Source organism: Neurospora crassa, linkage group III, assembly GCF_000182925.2.
Source record: "Neurospora crassa OR74A linkage group III, whole genome shotgun sequence".
Classification (NCBI taxonomy): Eukaryota; Fungi; Ascomycota; class Sordariomycetes; order Sordariales; family Sordariaceae; genus Neurospora; species Neurospora crassa.
Window position 1 is genome coordinate 4,563,003 of NC_026503.1, and position 13,177 is coordinate 4,576,179.

General features: G+C 52.2%; 4 protein-coding genes across 4 annotated transcripts; 3 read left to right on the top strand and 1 right to left on the bottom strand.

The window, feature by feature from the left end:
* Positions 1–1,041: 1,041 nt before the first annotated feature.
* On the top strand, positions 1,042–5,608 carry NCU07513 (hypothetical protein). Its single transcript, XM_952892.2, has 2 exons — positions 1,042–3,333; positions 3,396–5,608. Exons 1-2 carry the CDS (start codon positions 1,455–1,457, stop codon positions 5,492–5,494), a joined length of 3,978 nt encoding a protein of 1,325 aa, XP_957985.2. The 5' UTR covers positions 1,042–1,454; the 3' UTR covers positions 5,495–5,608.
* A 513-nt stretch (positions 5,609–6,121) lies between these two features.
* NCU16698 (twinfilin-1) lies at positions 6,122–7,643 on the top strand. Its single transcript, XM_011395761.1, has 3 exons — positions 6,122–6,266; positions 6,424–7,016; positions 7,074–7,643. The coding sequence occupies exons 1-3, from the start codon at positions 6,248–6,250 to the stop codon at positions 7,476–7,478; spliced, it is 1,017 nt and encodes a 338-aa protein (XP_011394063.1). The 5' UTR covers positions 6,122–6,247; the 3' UTR covers positions 7,479–7,643.
* Positions 7,644–7,816: 173 nt separating this feature from the next.
* Positions 7,817–9,464, top strand: NCU16699 (hypothetical protein). The gene is made up of 2 exons (XM_011395762.1): positions 7,817–8,296; positions 8,369–9,464. Exons 1-2 carry the CDS (start codon positions 7,994–7,996, stop codon positions 9,269–9,271), a joined length of 1,206 nt encoding a protein of 401 aa, XP_011394064.1. The 5' UTR covers positions 7,817–7,993; the 3' UTR covers positions 9,272–9,464.
* Positions 9,465–10,915: 1,451 nt separating this feature from the next.
* On the bottom strand, positions 10,916–12,574 carry NCU07511 (hypothetical protein; the record flags this gene model as incomplete). The annotated part of the gene is made up of 3 exons (XM_952890.1): positions 10,916–10,922; positions 11,090–12,047; positions 12,106–12,574. The coding sequence occupies 3 exons, from the start codon at positions 12,572–12,574 to the stop codon at positions 10,916–10,918; spliced, it is 1,434 nt and encodes a 477-aa protein (XP_957983.1).
* Positions 12,575–13,177: the final 603 nt, after the last annotated feature.

The window sequence follows — 13,177 nt, forward strand, 5'->3', positions numbered from 1 at the left end:
CCTTGTAGCCGAGCAAGACTAGAGGTACACTATCGATATTCCAGAAAACCAAACGTTCCACGGGGTGACATGTTCCAGGCAGTCCATCTTGTCATTGAGAATAATTCCAAGGGGGCCTTGTGAAAAGGCGAGTGTGAATCCGGCGGCCTGGAAGAAGCGAAGACGGTTGAAATGTCCGAGGATGGAGCCTGAACAGTCTGACGCTAGATCTAAGAAATCCGTGATCCATCATCCTCCAGATGACTAGAGGCTAAACAGGGCCATTGAGGCTTAAATCCAGGATGATCAGGTGTGTACTTCGAAGGCGGCCTAGAAGCCAGAGGAGATGAATTATTCCTCCACAGGGGCCATCGTGGTGAAGAGTCCAGGGAGACCAGGGCATGCCGGGTTCAGGTGGTGGCGAGAAGGGAGAAACAGCACGCAATATGGAACATGTAAACAGCTACAGTAGCGGGATTTTAGAAGTGATCGGGACTTGGTGTCGAGGTAATCTCCGGTTGGCTGAAGCCTACACTGGGGAGAGTGGTGAACATGAGGAAAGTCGAGGGAAGAGTCGAGACAAGAGGTCTTCGGCAGTTGGCAGCTGTGATCTTGGCAACTGAAAAGGACTGTCAGAGAGTGAAACTGCAGATCAAGACCGCGTCTGACCAATGACAGACCGTGCTCGGACCCCCGCTGTAATTCACATCTCGACAGCAGGCAGCAGGATTCGGGAACCCCACCGCGGGACCAATGGCCAGACACGCGGTTCGGAAGCCACGAGCGCCCCATGGCACCGACACTCTTTCCCTCAAAGAAATGGAGCGGCCGTCTAGACACAACATTATTTCCCAGGAAGGAAAGAAGAAATGAGCCAGGCACCGACATTCTTTGAGAAGGTGCAAAGCCCTGCTGCTGTTCCGTCGTGATGACTGCAGACTGGAGGGTTCTTTGCTCTCATAGACGGGAAGGTCAGAGAGGAACGGGCGAAGTCTGCGGATCTGCTCACGAATCCGAAAAGTTGCGGCTCTTTTCTCACCCACCCACCCATTCCCACCACCTCCCCAGCCACAAATCATGACCTGACCCTTCCCGTCTTCTGTTGTTTTATTTCCACATATCGGGTGCCACACTCACTCCCACATTGACTACTACCACCTTTTGCATATCATTCAGCTGTGTGAGTGCCCGGTCTCGGGTTACAATCGACAAATCGAGCCGCGTTGTCTTGGCCTCCACTTGTCGCCTCTTGTGTTACGTTACTTCAATTCGATTTGATACATACCTTTTGGATATCTCTTCACTTTTCGATCATCAGCTTCTTCACTTCTCGATCGGACTATCAAGAACCTCATCGCCATGTACTAGCCCGTAATTTCATTCGAACATAACTCCAGCTTTCCAGCTGCTCACCGACGCAGCGTCTATCACAGTACTGTCCAGTTCTCAATACAAACCCCATCTAAACCGTAATCATGGCATCCGGTATCCCCATGGGCGGCTTCCAGCTGGGGCCGTCCCTCAACAGGAGACTCAGCAGGCTCTACAACGACACTAAGAAGTCCTCAGACTTTGTCAAGGAACCCGTCCAACATGCCGAGGCCGACCCCGAGATCAAGTCTCTCCACCGCAAGCTCAAGATCCAAAAGGACCGTCTTGTCAGCTGGGGGCTGGAATGGTCCGATCCTACTCACTCCGCCGAAGTCTACATCGACTCGTCCCTGTCCAAGGCCGGCCTCAGCGAAGTCGTTGGAAGTATCATGTCCACCATCAAGGACATCCTAGCGGAGGCCGAGCCACTATGGAACAGCTCCAAGCAGTTGACCGGCGAGAGCAACGAGCCATATCAACCGCCAAAGCGGGGAGAGAAGATCAGGATGGTGGTCTGGGACAAGAACCGCTTCGAGGACCTTATTCGCGATTTGACAACGTCCATCGACACCCTCTACGACCTGTCCAGGACTAGATCTTCCTATGCCCAGCACTCATCTGCCGCCCGGGAGAGACTCCAGAGGGCTGTTTCCTCCCCTACCGAAGACTATCGCCCATTCGAGTCTACCAGGATCCAGACACCACAGCAGATCGACCCTAGCACTCTCATGAACCTACGCGACATGCAGGCTGTGCCTATGACCGAGGCTGGAAGCCAGGAGCAAGGGACAAGGGAGATTGTCTTTATGGGCAAGCAGGCCTATGCCGAGTTGATGCAACGGATGGGCGCTCAAATACCCTACGGACCTCTTCTTTTGGAATATGCGCCCTTTGACAGCCTCTACTCCATCACAGGGATAACACCACCGATGGCCAAGTTTGAACGTTTGTCGTCCGGTCTTCAAGCCGATCCCCAGCGTTCATCCAGTTCTTGGACTGGTCTTCCTCGCCTATTGGCCTATTTTGAGGATATGGAGAACTCAAGGTTCGGTCTCGTTTACAGATTCCCTCGGACCTTCAATCCGGTGACCTACGAGAACCTTACCCAGAATCCATTGTACTCCATGTGCTCGTTGGGAGATCTGCTTGCTCGTCCCGACTTTGAACCGAAGCTCGAGGCAAAGTTCCGTCTGGCTGCCAACCTGGCCAACACCGTCTTTGACATGCACGCCAGGGGTATCACTCATGGCAACCTGCTCATTGACAATATCTCCTTCTGCAATGCAGTCAGCACCGACCCAGAGATCAGCGGAATGAGTCGAGGCGAGGTCGACATCAGACGACCTTTGGTCTCATCATTTGACTTGTTCTCAGATCCACAATCACAAGACGAACCTGAACCCTTCACGCCTTATAGGCATCCGTTAGACCCAAAGAACAGTACCCAAAGTCCTCTCTCCATCAATGCGGATTCCAAGACACTAGATCTTTACTCTTTGGCCATGATCCTCATTTCGGTCGGTCTCTGGAATAAGCTGGAGAATATTCTTTCGGACGTCCAGAATCCGGTGGTTTCGGATGCCATCCTTGACCAGCTCGCTATTCGATGCGGTACGCTTTACATGAAGGCCGTTCAGACCTGCTTGAGGGCGGTTGACCAGGAGATTGGTGGCCAACATACTGTGGACGAGATTGCTCGCCATGTTGAGTTCAAGGCTAGTCGGTATCTCGAAGCATGCTGCATTTTGGACGGAGTGAGCAATTTGGAGGAGAGACTTGGAGATGACCTCTCTCCTGCACCGCCAGCTTTGCAGATTCCTTCAGAGCCAGTTGCTTCTGGTTCTGGCTCATCCAAGGAGACAAAGTCTGAAAAGGCTTCTATCGAAAAGCCAACTCCCAAAGCCCGCAAGAGTGAGGAAGCAGATCCTCCAGTCACCGTGGTGCCAGTGAACCCTGAACTGGAAGTGCGGGTGAAGATCCAAGGTAAGAAGCTGCGTTTCATCCGATGTCTGTTGACAAGAGCTAACCTCTCGCTGTGAGTACAGCTCATCAAGCCAAAGAGTCGTCAGCAAAGGAGAAGGCACGCCTCTACCCACATGTACCCCTACCACCTGATGTTGTCGAACAGTGGAATTCTGTTCTTATGCCTGAAATCAACTCAGCTCTCAAAACCTTCTACCGAAAGAACCCCGAATCCGTTGAGATCTCCCTCGAATCGATCGGCGAGTCACCACAACGTATCAAGCCGACCATTCTGGTCGTCTGCACTTCGGTAAACAAGGTCAGGGCCATTCTGAAGAAGAAGCTGGGCGTTCTGTTCGATGGAACAAGGTCGAATCTCGGGCTTAAGGTGTGCAAAGGTCAGGTTCTCCGGTCACGGAAACAGGTTATCAACCGCAGCATGGCCAACTCGGACGATACTGGAGATGTCATAGCCGCCAACCCGTCATACCAGCCAACGCCGCAGAATGGGGCGAGTATTGGGGCATGGATTGGTGATCGACACTTGCCGCCTGTGAGTTTGGGAGGACTCATCGTGGTGGATGACAAACCCTACGGGATGACGGTGCATCACATGTTAGATGACCCAGATTCCGACCAAGCCGCCGATGATAATACGAGGAGTATGGCAGGAGGGGGTCTGAACGATTTGGCCGCATGGTATGCTCAACAGTACTCAAACACCGACGAATCCTCCCCCGAAAGCAGCGAAAACGATGACTATGCCTGTGAATTCTCTGACACTGATTCCGAAGCCTATTCCGAATCCGCCATAACCAGCGAAGCTTCTGACGATGGCGACTACTATGAAGAAGAGGAGCAGTTCACCGAGCCAGGCGACATCCCCGGCATTGAGCCCGGCTGCGGCGAAGGCTTCATCATCACGCAGCCGGCTCTAGATGACGTCGCCTCTGACTTCTATCCCTCCGCCGAGGACAAAGACCAAGACCACCTCGACACCTTCCGGGTCGGGGAGATGTACGCCTCTAGTGGTATTCGGCGGCGGAAAGAGAACGGGCTCGTACACGAAATCGACTGGGCCCTCTTTGAATTCGAAGACGATCGCCAACCCTCCGATAACTCTATTCCCAAAGCTTCCAACAAACACAACCGTCTCTCCAGCATTCCCCCCGACCAAATTCCAACAATCCTCCCAACCTCCATCGCCCCCTCTCATACCCTTCCCGGTCTCCAAGTGCAATGCATGGCCCGTACCTCTGGCCTGCAAACAGGCACTATCCTCCCCACCCTCACGTCGGTGAAAATTCTCGGCCGAGCATCTCCCAGTCACACTTACCAAATCTCGGGTACTCCTTCACTCGGTCTCGTACCAAATCGTCCCAACCGTCCCTCCGGATCTGGTGACCAAACAATCAACTCCCGCCGCCAGCCTCTGCCCATGGGTATCCCTGGCGACTCCGGAGCGTGGGTGGTAGAAAGAGACGGGGGCAGTGTCTGCGGTCACATCCTGGCCTGGAGTAGCAGGAAGAGGGTTGCCTATATTTGTCCCATGGAGGTTTTGGTCAGAGATATCGCTGAGGTTCTGGAAGCGGAGGAGATCAGGTTGCCCGGCCCCACAGGTGCAGTCATTTATCAGTCTTATGAAGACAGGACCCCGGGAGTGAGCAGACAGGCGAGCAAGTCCAGTACGCGAACGGTGGGTGGAGGGTATGGAGGTGGAGGTGGGCAGAGCATCAGCAGACAAACGAGCGCGGCAAGCGCACGCACATATATCGGGCAGCAGGATTTCGGGTCGGCGGGCCTGGATAGGACTTTTTCCAGAGGGAGTGCCTTTGCTGGTATTGGGCCTCCGGGGTATGATGATTACCCTGTGAGTGAAAATGAACCTGGACGGCAGTCAAGCGTTCGACGTTCACAAAAGCAAGTGGAAGAAGAGTATTTGCCTGCTTATAGTGAGCTGAAACAGGCTCAAGTGGTGGCTGCTGCTGGCCTTTACAGACAGGGAGAGAGGCCAGGAAACAACAACAGCGACAACAACGACGGCAATAATAACAGAAATGATGATGATAACGATGGATATGACGAGGGAGTAGAGGATTTGGAGCACGATTTCAAGGATCTTGCGGCACTAGAGGGCGCGATGCCATTTGGGGTGGAGAGGTGGGGGACTGGTTTTGCTTAATGTTGGAAGTTGTGGAAGTTGGATGTACTACTTTTTAGGTACTATTTTCTTGTTTGATACCCTGAACGTTTTTGGTGTAGTACACTAGTTGGAAAGAAGGCGATTGATTCTCAGCACAACAGCCAAATTCTTCCTTGCAAACGCTTCGCGAGTGAACAATGCGCGTACCTTCGGCTGCTCGTGTGTGTGTGAAATCTGTTCGTGAGAGATCCCAATACTTGAAGCGGATTTCACCCAGGCAGCCGCACTGAGATCATGCACTATATACTTTCTATGCATATTGCGTGGAAAACTGTTAAGGTCCTAGCTTCGGTTCTCAGGCATTCCTAGCTGTAAGACCACCATAACTCGCGCACGTACCGGTCACGCTTCATCCACACGTCTCTTCACATGGTATTCTAAACCACCCTCAGAGAAATTGAACCCTCTGCCATTGATATTGATCGGTAGCTATCAAAGGTGACACTTGATTGTGAGGATGGAATAAAGAAGGGCGTTGGTGAAGTCCAGGGGTAAACTCAGGTACATCTGCCTGGGGCCCCACTCTATGGACCTTGCTGGCACGAGAGGGGACCCGCCTGGACCCCACCATACTGTAGCTACCTACGGGGAGCCCCGTCGCCGGTTCTTGGTTGACCGCATGTCATCGGGGTCTGCCCAACTTGTACCAAACATCAACATCTTCTAACCTAAGACACCAGTCAACCATATCTCGACTGACTGCAGTAGGGACAAGGGGAAACACAAGACAAGATGCAGTCTGGAATTTCCGGTAAGTTGTTGCCACCCACTTTCCCCATCGTCGCGAACCTCCAGCTCCCTCTCCTTTTTGAAAGTTGCGAGAGGGAAGAGAGCTACACCACAACCCAACTCCCAGCAAGTTTGGAGTCAGACCACACTCACTAACCTACTGTTCATTTCACTCACAGCCTCCAAGGAGCTGGTCTCCCAATTCAATGACCTCCTCGGCTCCCCATCGACCTTTGGCCTCCTCATCAACATCGCCAACGAACAGCTCCAGCCCATCCAGACCCTCACCTCCTCCCCGGGCTCCTCCTTCGCCTCCAACGTCGACACCCTCCTGACGCCCCACATCAAAGAAAAAGAAGCTCTCTACATCATCCTGCGCCGCTATGACTCGTCGCCCGCGCTGGTGGCCGTCACCTACGTGCCCGACACGGCTCCCGTGCGGCAAAAGATGCTGTTCGCCTCGACGCGGCTGACGCTCGTGCGCGAGCTCGGGTCGGAACACTTCCGCGAGACCATTTTCGCGACCAACGCCAAGGAGTTGACGAGCCAGGGCTTTGAGAAGCACGATGCGCACACGGCGCTGGACGCGCCGCTGACGGAGGAGGAGAAGAGTCTGGGGGAGGTGAAGCGGGCGGAGCAGGAGGCGGGCGCGGGGACGAGTAAGCGGGAGATTCACCTGGGGACGCACATGGCGATGCCGATGGGGGAGGATGCGTTGGCTGCTCTCAAGGGACTAGCTGAAGAGGGTGGTGGTGAGGGGTTGGTGATGCTTGTAAGTTCTTCCCCTTCTTCGTTCTCTGCCCGAATGGTAACTAACGATCCGCAACAGAAAGTCAACCCCACAACCGAAACCATCGAGCTCGTCCCTTCTTCTTCCTCTTCCAACCCATCGTCCATCGCCGACCTCGTCCAAGCCATCTCCCCCTCCGAGCCGCGCTTTACGTTCTTCCGGTACACGCACACGCACAACGGCTCCGAGGAGTCGCCCATCCTCTTCTTCTACACCAACCCTAGCTCTAACGGCGGGCGCGTGGCTATCAAGCAGCGCATGCTGTACCCGCTGATGAAGCGGGCCGTGCTCGAGGTGGCGAGCAAGGAAGGATTGAATGTCGATAAGAAGTTTGAGGTGGAGGAGCCGAGCGAGATCACGGAAGACGGGGTGTTGGGGGAGTTGCATCCCAAGGCGGTGCAGAGTAGGGGGTTCGCTAGGCCGAAGAGGCCTGGTGGTAGGTAAATGCGGGGAGTTTGGGCGTGTGAATAGCGAGTTTTGGGACATCTCTCTCCCTTCTGGTCAAGGTGTTGATGGGAGGAAGTACGTATGGTAATTCAGTTACAAACTTGACTGGAATGTCTGTCTTGATCTCCCTCGCATGTGAAATGGTTGCTGATGATGGGGTGAATCTCTAAAGCATAATGTGTAGGCATGTGCTCGTCGTGATGCTTTGGGACGGACAGCAGACGGCTGTTGCCGATAAGGGTTAGGGGTATACGTGATAAGATCTGTGGTTATGTACGAAGTAAACACAATGACGTCAGTGACAGAGCGATGCTGTTCCAGGCCGTTGGGCGTTCCTGATCAGCAAGCACGGCCAGGCACTGTTTTCAGCTGATCTCTGGAGATCTCAAGACATCAGGTGGGCCTCGGCTTTGGACCTCCCATCTACCTTACCCAAGCTTCAGTTCTTCCGTCCAAATCGATACTTACCTTACCAGTCGAGACAGTATACCACCTGAACAGAACGAAGCATCATGGGACGTTCAAAAGCAATCGCACGCTCGATCGCGCGGGCCATTACCGGCACCTCTGGACTCGCGAAACGACGGTCCAGCAACAGCAATCCCCTTCGCTTGATCCTGTCGCTATTCTCACTGTTCTTCTCTATCCACCAGTTGATCTTACAAAAGATCCGACCAGCCGATTTCGCTAACTTGCGTCGAAACCATTGGGACGTTGAAGACAATGACTATTACGATTCCTTCCAGCCACCACAAGATGGCGACAAACCCGAAGAGTCTCTGACCTCGATTGGAGACATGGGTTTTTCCGGCTCGGTTAGTCTTATAATTCTTCATTACGTACCCATGCCATTAGATAGATCCGTCAACTAACACACGTGTGTACAGACCTTCTACTCAACCAAAGACCAAAAGTACCTCGTCAAGTCCGTCCCGCGCCACTCGGAACACTCCTTCTTCCGCCAAGACCTCCTGACGCCCTACGTCGAATACATGGCCACGCACCCGCGCTCGCTCCTCGTGCGCATTTGCGACTTTTTAGGTGCTTCGGGATACTCTATTGGACGGATTTTGCGGCTGGCGCCCTCGCACCATATCGTCATGGAGAATATCATGTACGGCCGCGGACGGTCGGAATCCCAAAAGCGCGGCGACGTGGATGTAGATTGGGAGGATTGGGATCTGAAGCCCACTTCGTACTTTTATCCCGAGCGCGACATTGCTGATGGGGCGCTGACGAGCGAGGCTACCAAGAGCCAGTTGGCGGATGAGTTTCATGATAAGATTAGACTGAGTAAAGAACAGGCGGATGAGTTTTTTAGGTGTTTGGAGGAGGATACGAGGTTGTTGGCGGAGCATGGGGCGGTGGATTATTCGTTGTTTTTGGTGAGGATGCAGACTACTGCTTCTACTTCTACTCCCTCGGGCTCGGGCCAGGGGCAGGGAAATAGGCCTGATCCTGCGGCTGCTCCCTCTTCATCGGAAGCGGTATTGGAGGAGGTGGCGCCGCCGACCGAGGGCCCGTCGGTGCCGCCTGGTCCACCGTCGTGGAGGACCGGGATAGCGTCGGCGGATGGAAAGTATATCTACCGAGCGTCGATCTTGGACTTTTTCTGGGCAAAGCATAAGTTGCAGCCGATGGTGATGACGGTTTTGATCAAGTTATGGAATTTGTTAATCAGTAAACAGGGGCCAATGAGTATTACGACTACGCCCGAGGAGTATAGGCAGAGGTTTTTGAAGATGTGTAGGAGTTATGTGGAGGTTGTTGGGGAGTTGTCGGTCGAGTGAGTGAGGAGGGGAGGTGCATATGGGAGTGTTTGGAGTTTGTAGGGGCTGCGATACCCATTGTTGTTTTTTTTTTTTTTTGTTTCTGTTGTAGTCATCATCGCTATCATACTTACCGTACTGCGAGAGGGGGGGGTCTTACAAACTCTCCGCGAACCGTTCTTAATAGTCAGAAATTTACTAATTTGTCCTTAGAGCTCTCGCGGAGTTTAAGTGTTCGAATACACCAACGTTTACCCATTGAAATGTTTGGTATTCAATTTACTATCACTTAATAGACATATGGCAGTCCAAATTCTTGAAACGTTTGTGATTCCGGACGTTTCGTTGGGCGGGATCGTTAATTGACAGTAAATAGGCAGTCGTAACAAGTTCAACATCGGGGGTTCTCGAGGTGCCTAAGTACAAATAGAAAGACCCCCCCCCCTTTCTCTCTCTCCCTGTACGGTAGTCAACGCTGATCTATTAATGTACTTCATCGAGTCGAGTTCATCAGCAGCTCCTCCGCTTCCCTGCGATAAGTAGCCTGTGTGTCTTCTTCATTTTCCCCGGCCCACATTTTCAGAACCTCATGACATCATGGCTCGTCCGTATCTAATGTCCAATTCAGGTGGTCGAATGGAAAGCTCCACGATCATTATCAGAAGTAGCTTCTTGTTTTGACTGACGGTGCGAATGGGAAGGACCAGACCTTCAACTCGCGCCCTCTTCAAGAGTGGCCTGCCTCCTGGAAGTGCCTTCCACATTCAGTGTTACGCCTTCTGCTGGAGTCGGAAGTTGCGTCATGTTTGACTTTTACGATGAAAGAACATCTGGTCAATAGGCCTGGACGGTTCGGCAGAGATGATGGAATCTAGTCGAATTGCCTCGTTCTTCTTCTCAGTCTACCACAACCACTTGTTTCTTCCTCCAGACCGTCTTTCTTCCACACCCATCACCACCTTCTCAATCAGTAACACCCTTGAATAATTTCATCACAAGACTCAGCAGCATCCTTTTCTTCTTTCTGTTCAGTATGCTCCCTTCTCCCAGTTCAGACCTGACGATACTTTCTATTGCTTCGGCCCTTTGCCCACCCGTCATTCAACAACAAATTCCCCGCTCTTCGCATCCTTCAACCACGAATTGTAACCAAACCCCAAACCAACCCTAACATATCTGCCGGGTGTATGGGGGCTTTTGCGCAATAATAAGCCCGCATTTAGCCCACCATCGGAGAAAGGGTCTTGAGCCATCTCCACGAATGTGAACTCATCAGCTATACCCGCATGCAACCCTGAACTATGCTCTGTGGCTTCGATTTCCTGCTTCATTTTCCCACATTGACGTGTATTACGCTCTTTCTGATACGTATCGAGAAAGTCTCTGCTGTCAAATACGATGCATATGTTGTCTTGGCGAAAAGCAATTTGGACCGAGCAGGGGCCGTCCTCTTGTGATAAGATCTCAAATAGGTCTACTCTCCCCAAACCTCTTGGAAGGAGTGACTTATCGTAATACAAATCAAAACTGTTATGTCGAAGCCAACGGAAACAATAGTTCACCATGTTAGGTTTGTCAAAATCCACCGTCTTGGTTCTTGCCATAATCTGAAGAGAAGCATCCTCTAGAAACGAGACAGAAGACTGGGCGGGTGTTTCCCAGGCTTTAAAGCCTATATCATACTTATATTGTTCCAAAAATCGCACACCACCAGGATGGCAAGCCCACGACCATGACGGGATACGCAATCCCTCCAATCCAGGATCAGTTGATTGAGCCACCTGACCTGACCAGAGGAGTTGCCAACGTATTTCGGACTGCCAAGATCCAAATACGTACTTGTCTTCCGGCCTCTTCTTATGTATTTCGTTGGCGATGCCACTTATAGCCATGAGCCTATCCGTCGGGTATGTGAGCTCTCTGCCGGAGTAATGTGTCACAATTTCCACCCAAGTGTTATATCGTTCGAATAAGGAAGTCGACACATGCCTGCCATCATCTCTAGCACATCCCTTCGCACAGTGCCAGCACATTCGATCTTGCGCCCAAAAGACAATTCTTCTTGCAAGCACCCATTCCTGGAATGCCCACCCTCTAGTGAATAGAGGAAGATTGTGTTGAAGAGACCCTCTTTCTTTCTGGTACTTCCTGAAATACAGAGACCAGGACGTTTCGCTTGGACGATAAATGTACGTCTGAGGAGGGAACAGACCAGCCTCAGCATCTGCGCCTGTTGTTGCGGCAATGACAAGCCGCGCCTGTGCATACAAGGTACCCATTCTTGCTGCTTCTTTCTCCCAGTCGTCGTTGGAATCCTGGATGATGCACAGCGAATCTATCCAAAGATACCGCACCCCAATTGCCCGAGTTAAGCGGATGGAATCCTGAAGGGTCTTCGGAAGCAAATCCCAAGGAAGCTCCGAGAGATGCTTCTCAAGTGTCTTCGTTGTGGTCAAATACGGTCGCTCAGCCTTTAGAGAACTTCCCCAGCAGTAACTGAGGGCGGTGTAATACCCTCGTTTGCCATCTGATTCCACCAGACGAGCGCCCACAGAGCCACTCAGCGGGCCTACGTCGATAACTCGAGAGGGAAGGATCGATGGTAACGACTCGTCTATTTCCTCGCCAGAGCGCATCGTACAACATTGCGGTCCGTGGTCCTGAAGACACATGCTGAGCCATTGTTTCAGCCGTTTTACACATGGCTTACTCCAGGGTCTGAGCGGTGGGCGGCGCGCCCAGTAGCGGGTAAATTCTCTATTATGATAATAATCACAATCCTCATCACCACCGATGTCTGTAGTGTGCCGGCGTCAGCTGTGAAGCTACCAGTAGCGAGAGTTGAAGCTACGAACCCAAATAGACACGCAACTTTGACTCCGTGAGTCTCGGGATAGGGTACCGAGGCTCCTTGACCTCAGGAGGTACAATGAAAAAGCTTATGATGGTTTCACCTCCCAGCCACGCGGAGATGAAGACCTCAATATCATTGCCTACCCGATCCTTCAATGAATCCTCGTTGTCCCCAGCATATTCGTTTTCGAGCCCTTCCAGAATGAGCTTGCACAAGGGACAAGTTGTTGAAGACTTGACAAGCTTGCCAAAGGTGGTGAACACTGCGTTTCCATCCAATCCTCCAGGTCGCAATTCAGGATCAAGCGTCTCTCGGCTGAAGTTGTACTCGAGGCAATGAGTACAAAGCTTTGTGGTTGGGACCTCGCAAGCTTCTTCTATCGCTAAGAATTCTGTTTCAGGCGTAGGAACACCATCTTCCGGACCGGACATGGTAGCGGCGTTGGAAGTCGTTGCCGCAGTGGCTGTCATCGTGACGGTAGGGGCGCAAGAAGGTTCGCTTGTGGCTCTTTCCATTTCTATCCCAGAAACAGGCCTTGGGACATATCTTGTCCCAGGGGAAATCTCGTGAGTTCATTGTGCTGATACGAAATGGGGCTCTTCAAGTTGACTGTCTGGTGGGATGTTCGTTCCATCAGCTTACCTCTTTCAGAATCGCTCTTCCTACACTCACTTCCTCTTTTCCCAACCTTCCCAACCGGCGGTTTCCTTGAGACGTTGGCAAGCAAAGGTAATGGAGACGACGAGAGTTTGTACAATGCCGCACCCGTTGCAGAGAATTACACACTGAGGCTCAAGGTATGCGACAAAGAGCGAAGGAACGCGCCAGGGTATGAAATGGGCGATTACAATGGTCTTGAGGGACATCTCAGCTTTGAGCCGGAATCCAGGTGGAGCGGCCCGCAATCTGAGCGGTCGATCAACCAACGTGGTCGAATGAATGACACAGCCACGATATTTGGCCCAATAAAGCGTGCAGGTACCTAGTCAATGAAACCCTTTGAGTGGGTGAGTTGTTGCACGACGGCTGAAAAACGAGCATATTATCAGATATGACTTGAATGGCTCTGACCA

Excerpts from the sequence above, each read along its gene's own strand:
- NCU07513 (XM_952892.2), top strand. The coding sequence starts at position 1,455 with ATGGCATCCGGTATCCCCATGGGCGGCTTCCAGCTGGGGCCGTCCCTC. Across the intron at positions 3,334-3,395 it reads AGTGCGGGTGAAGATCCAAG|CTCATCAAGCCAAAGAGTCG; the intron begins GTAAGAAGCTGC and ends CTGTGAGTACAG.
- NCU16698 (XM_011395761.1), top strand. Across the intron at positions 7,017-7,073 it reads GTGAGGGGTTGGTGATGCTT|AAAGTCAACCCCACAACCGA; the intron begins GTAAGTTCTTCC and ends GATCCGCAACAG.
- NCU16699 (XM_011395762.1), top strand. The coding sequence starts at position 7,994 with ATGGGACGTTCAAAAGCAATCGCACGCTCGATCGCGCGGGCCATTACC. Across the intron at positions 8,297-8,368 it reads ACATGGGTTTTTCCGGCTCG|ACCTTCTACTCAACCAAAGA; the intron begins GTTAGTCTTATA and ends ACGTGTGTACAG.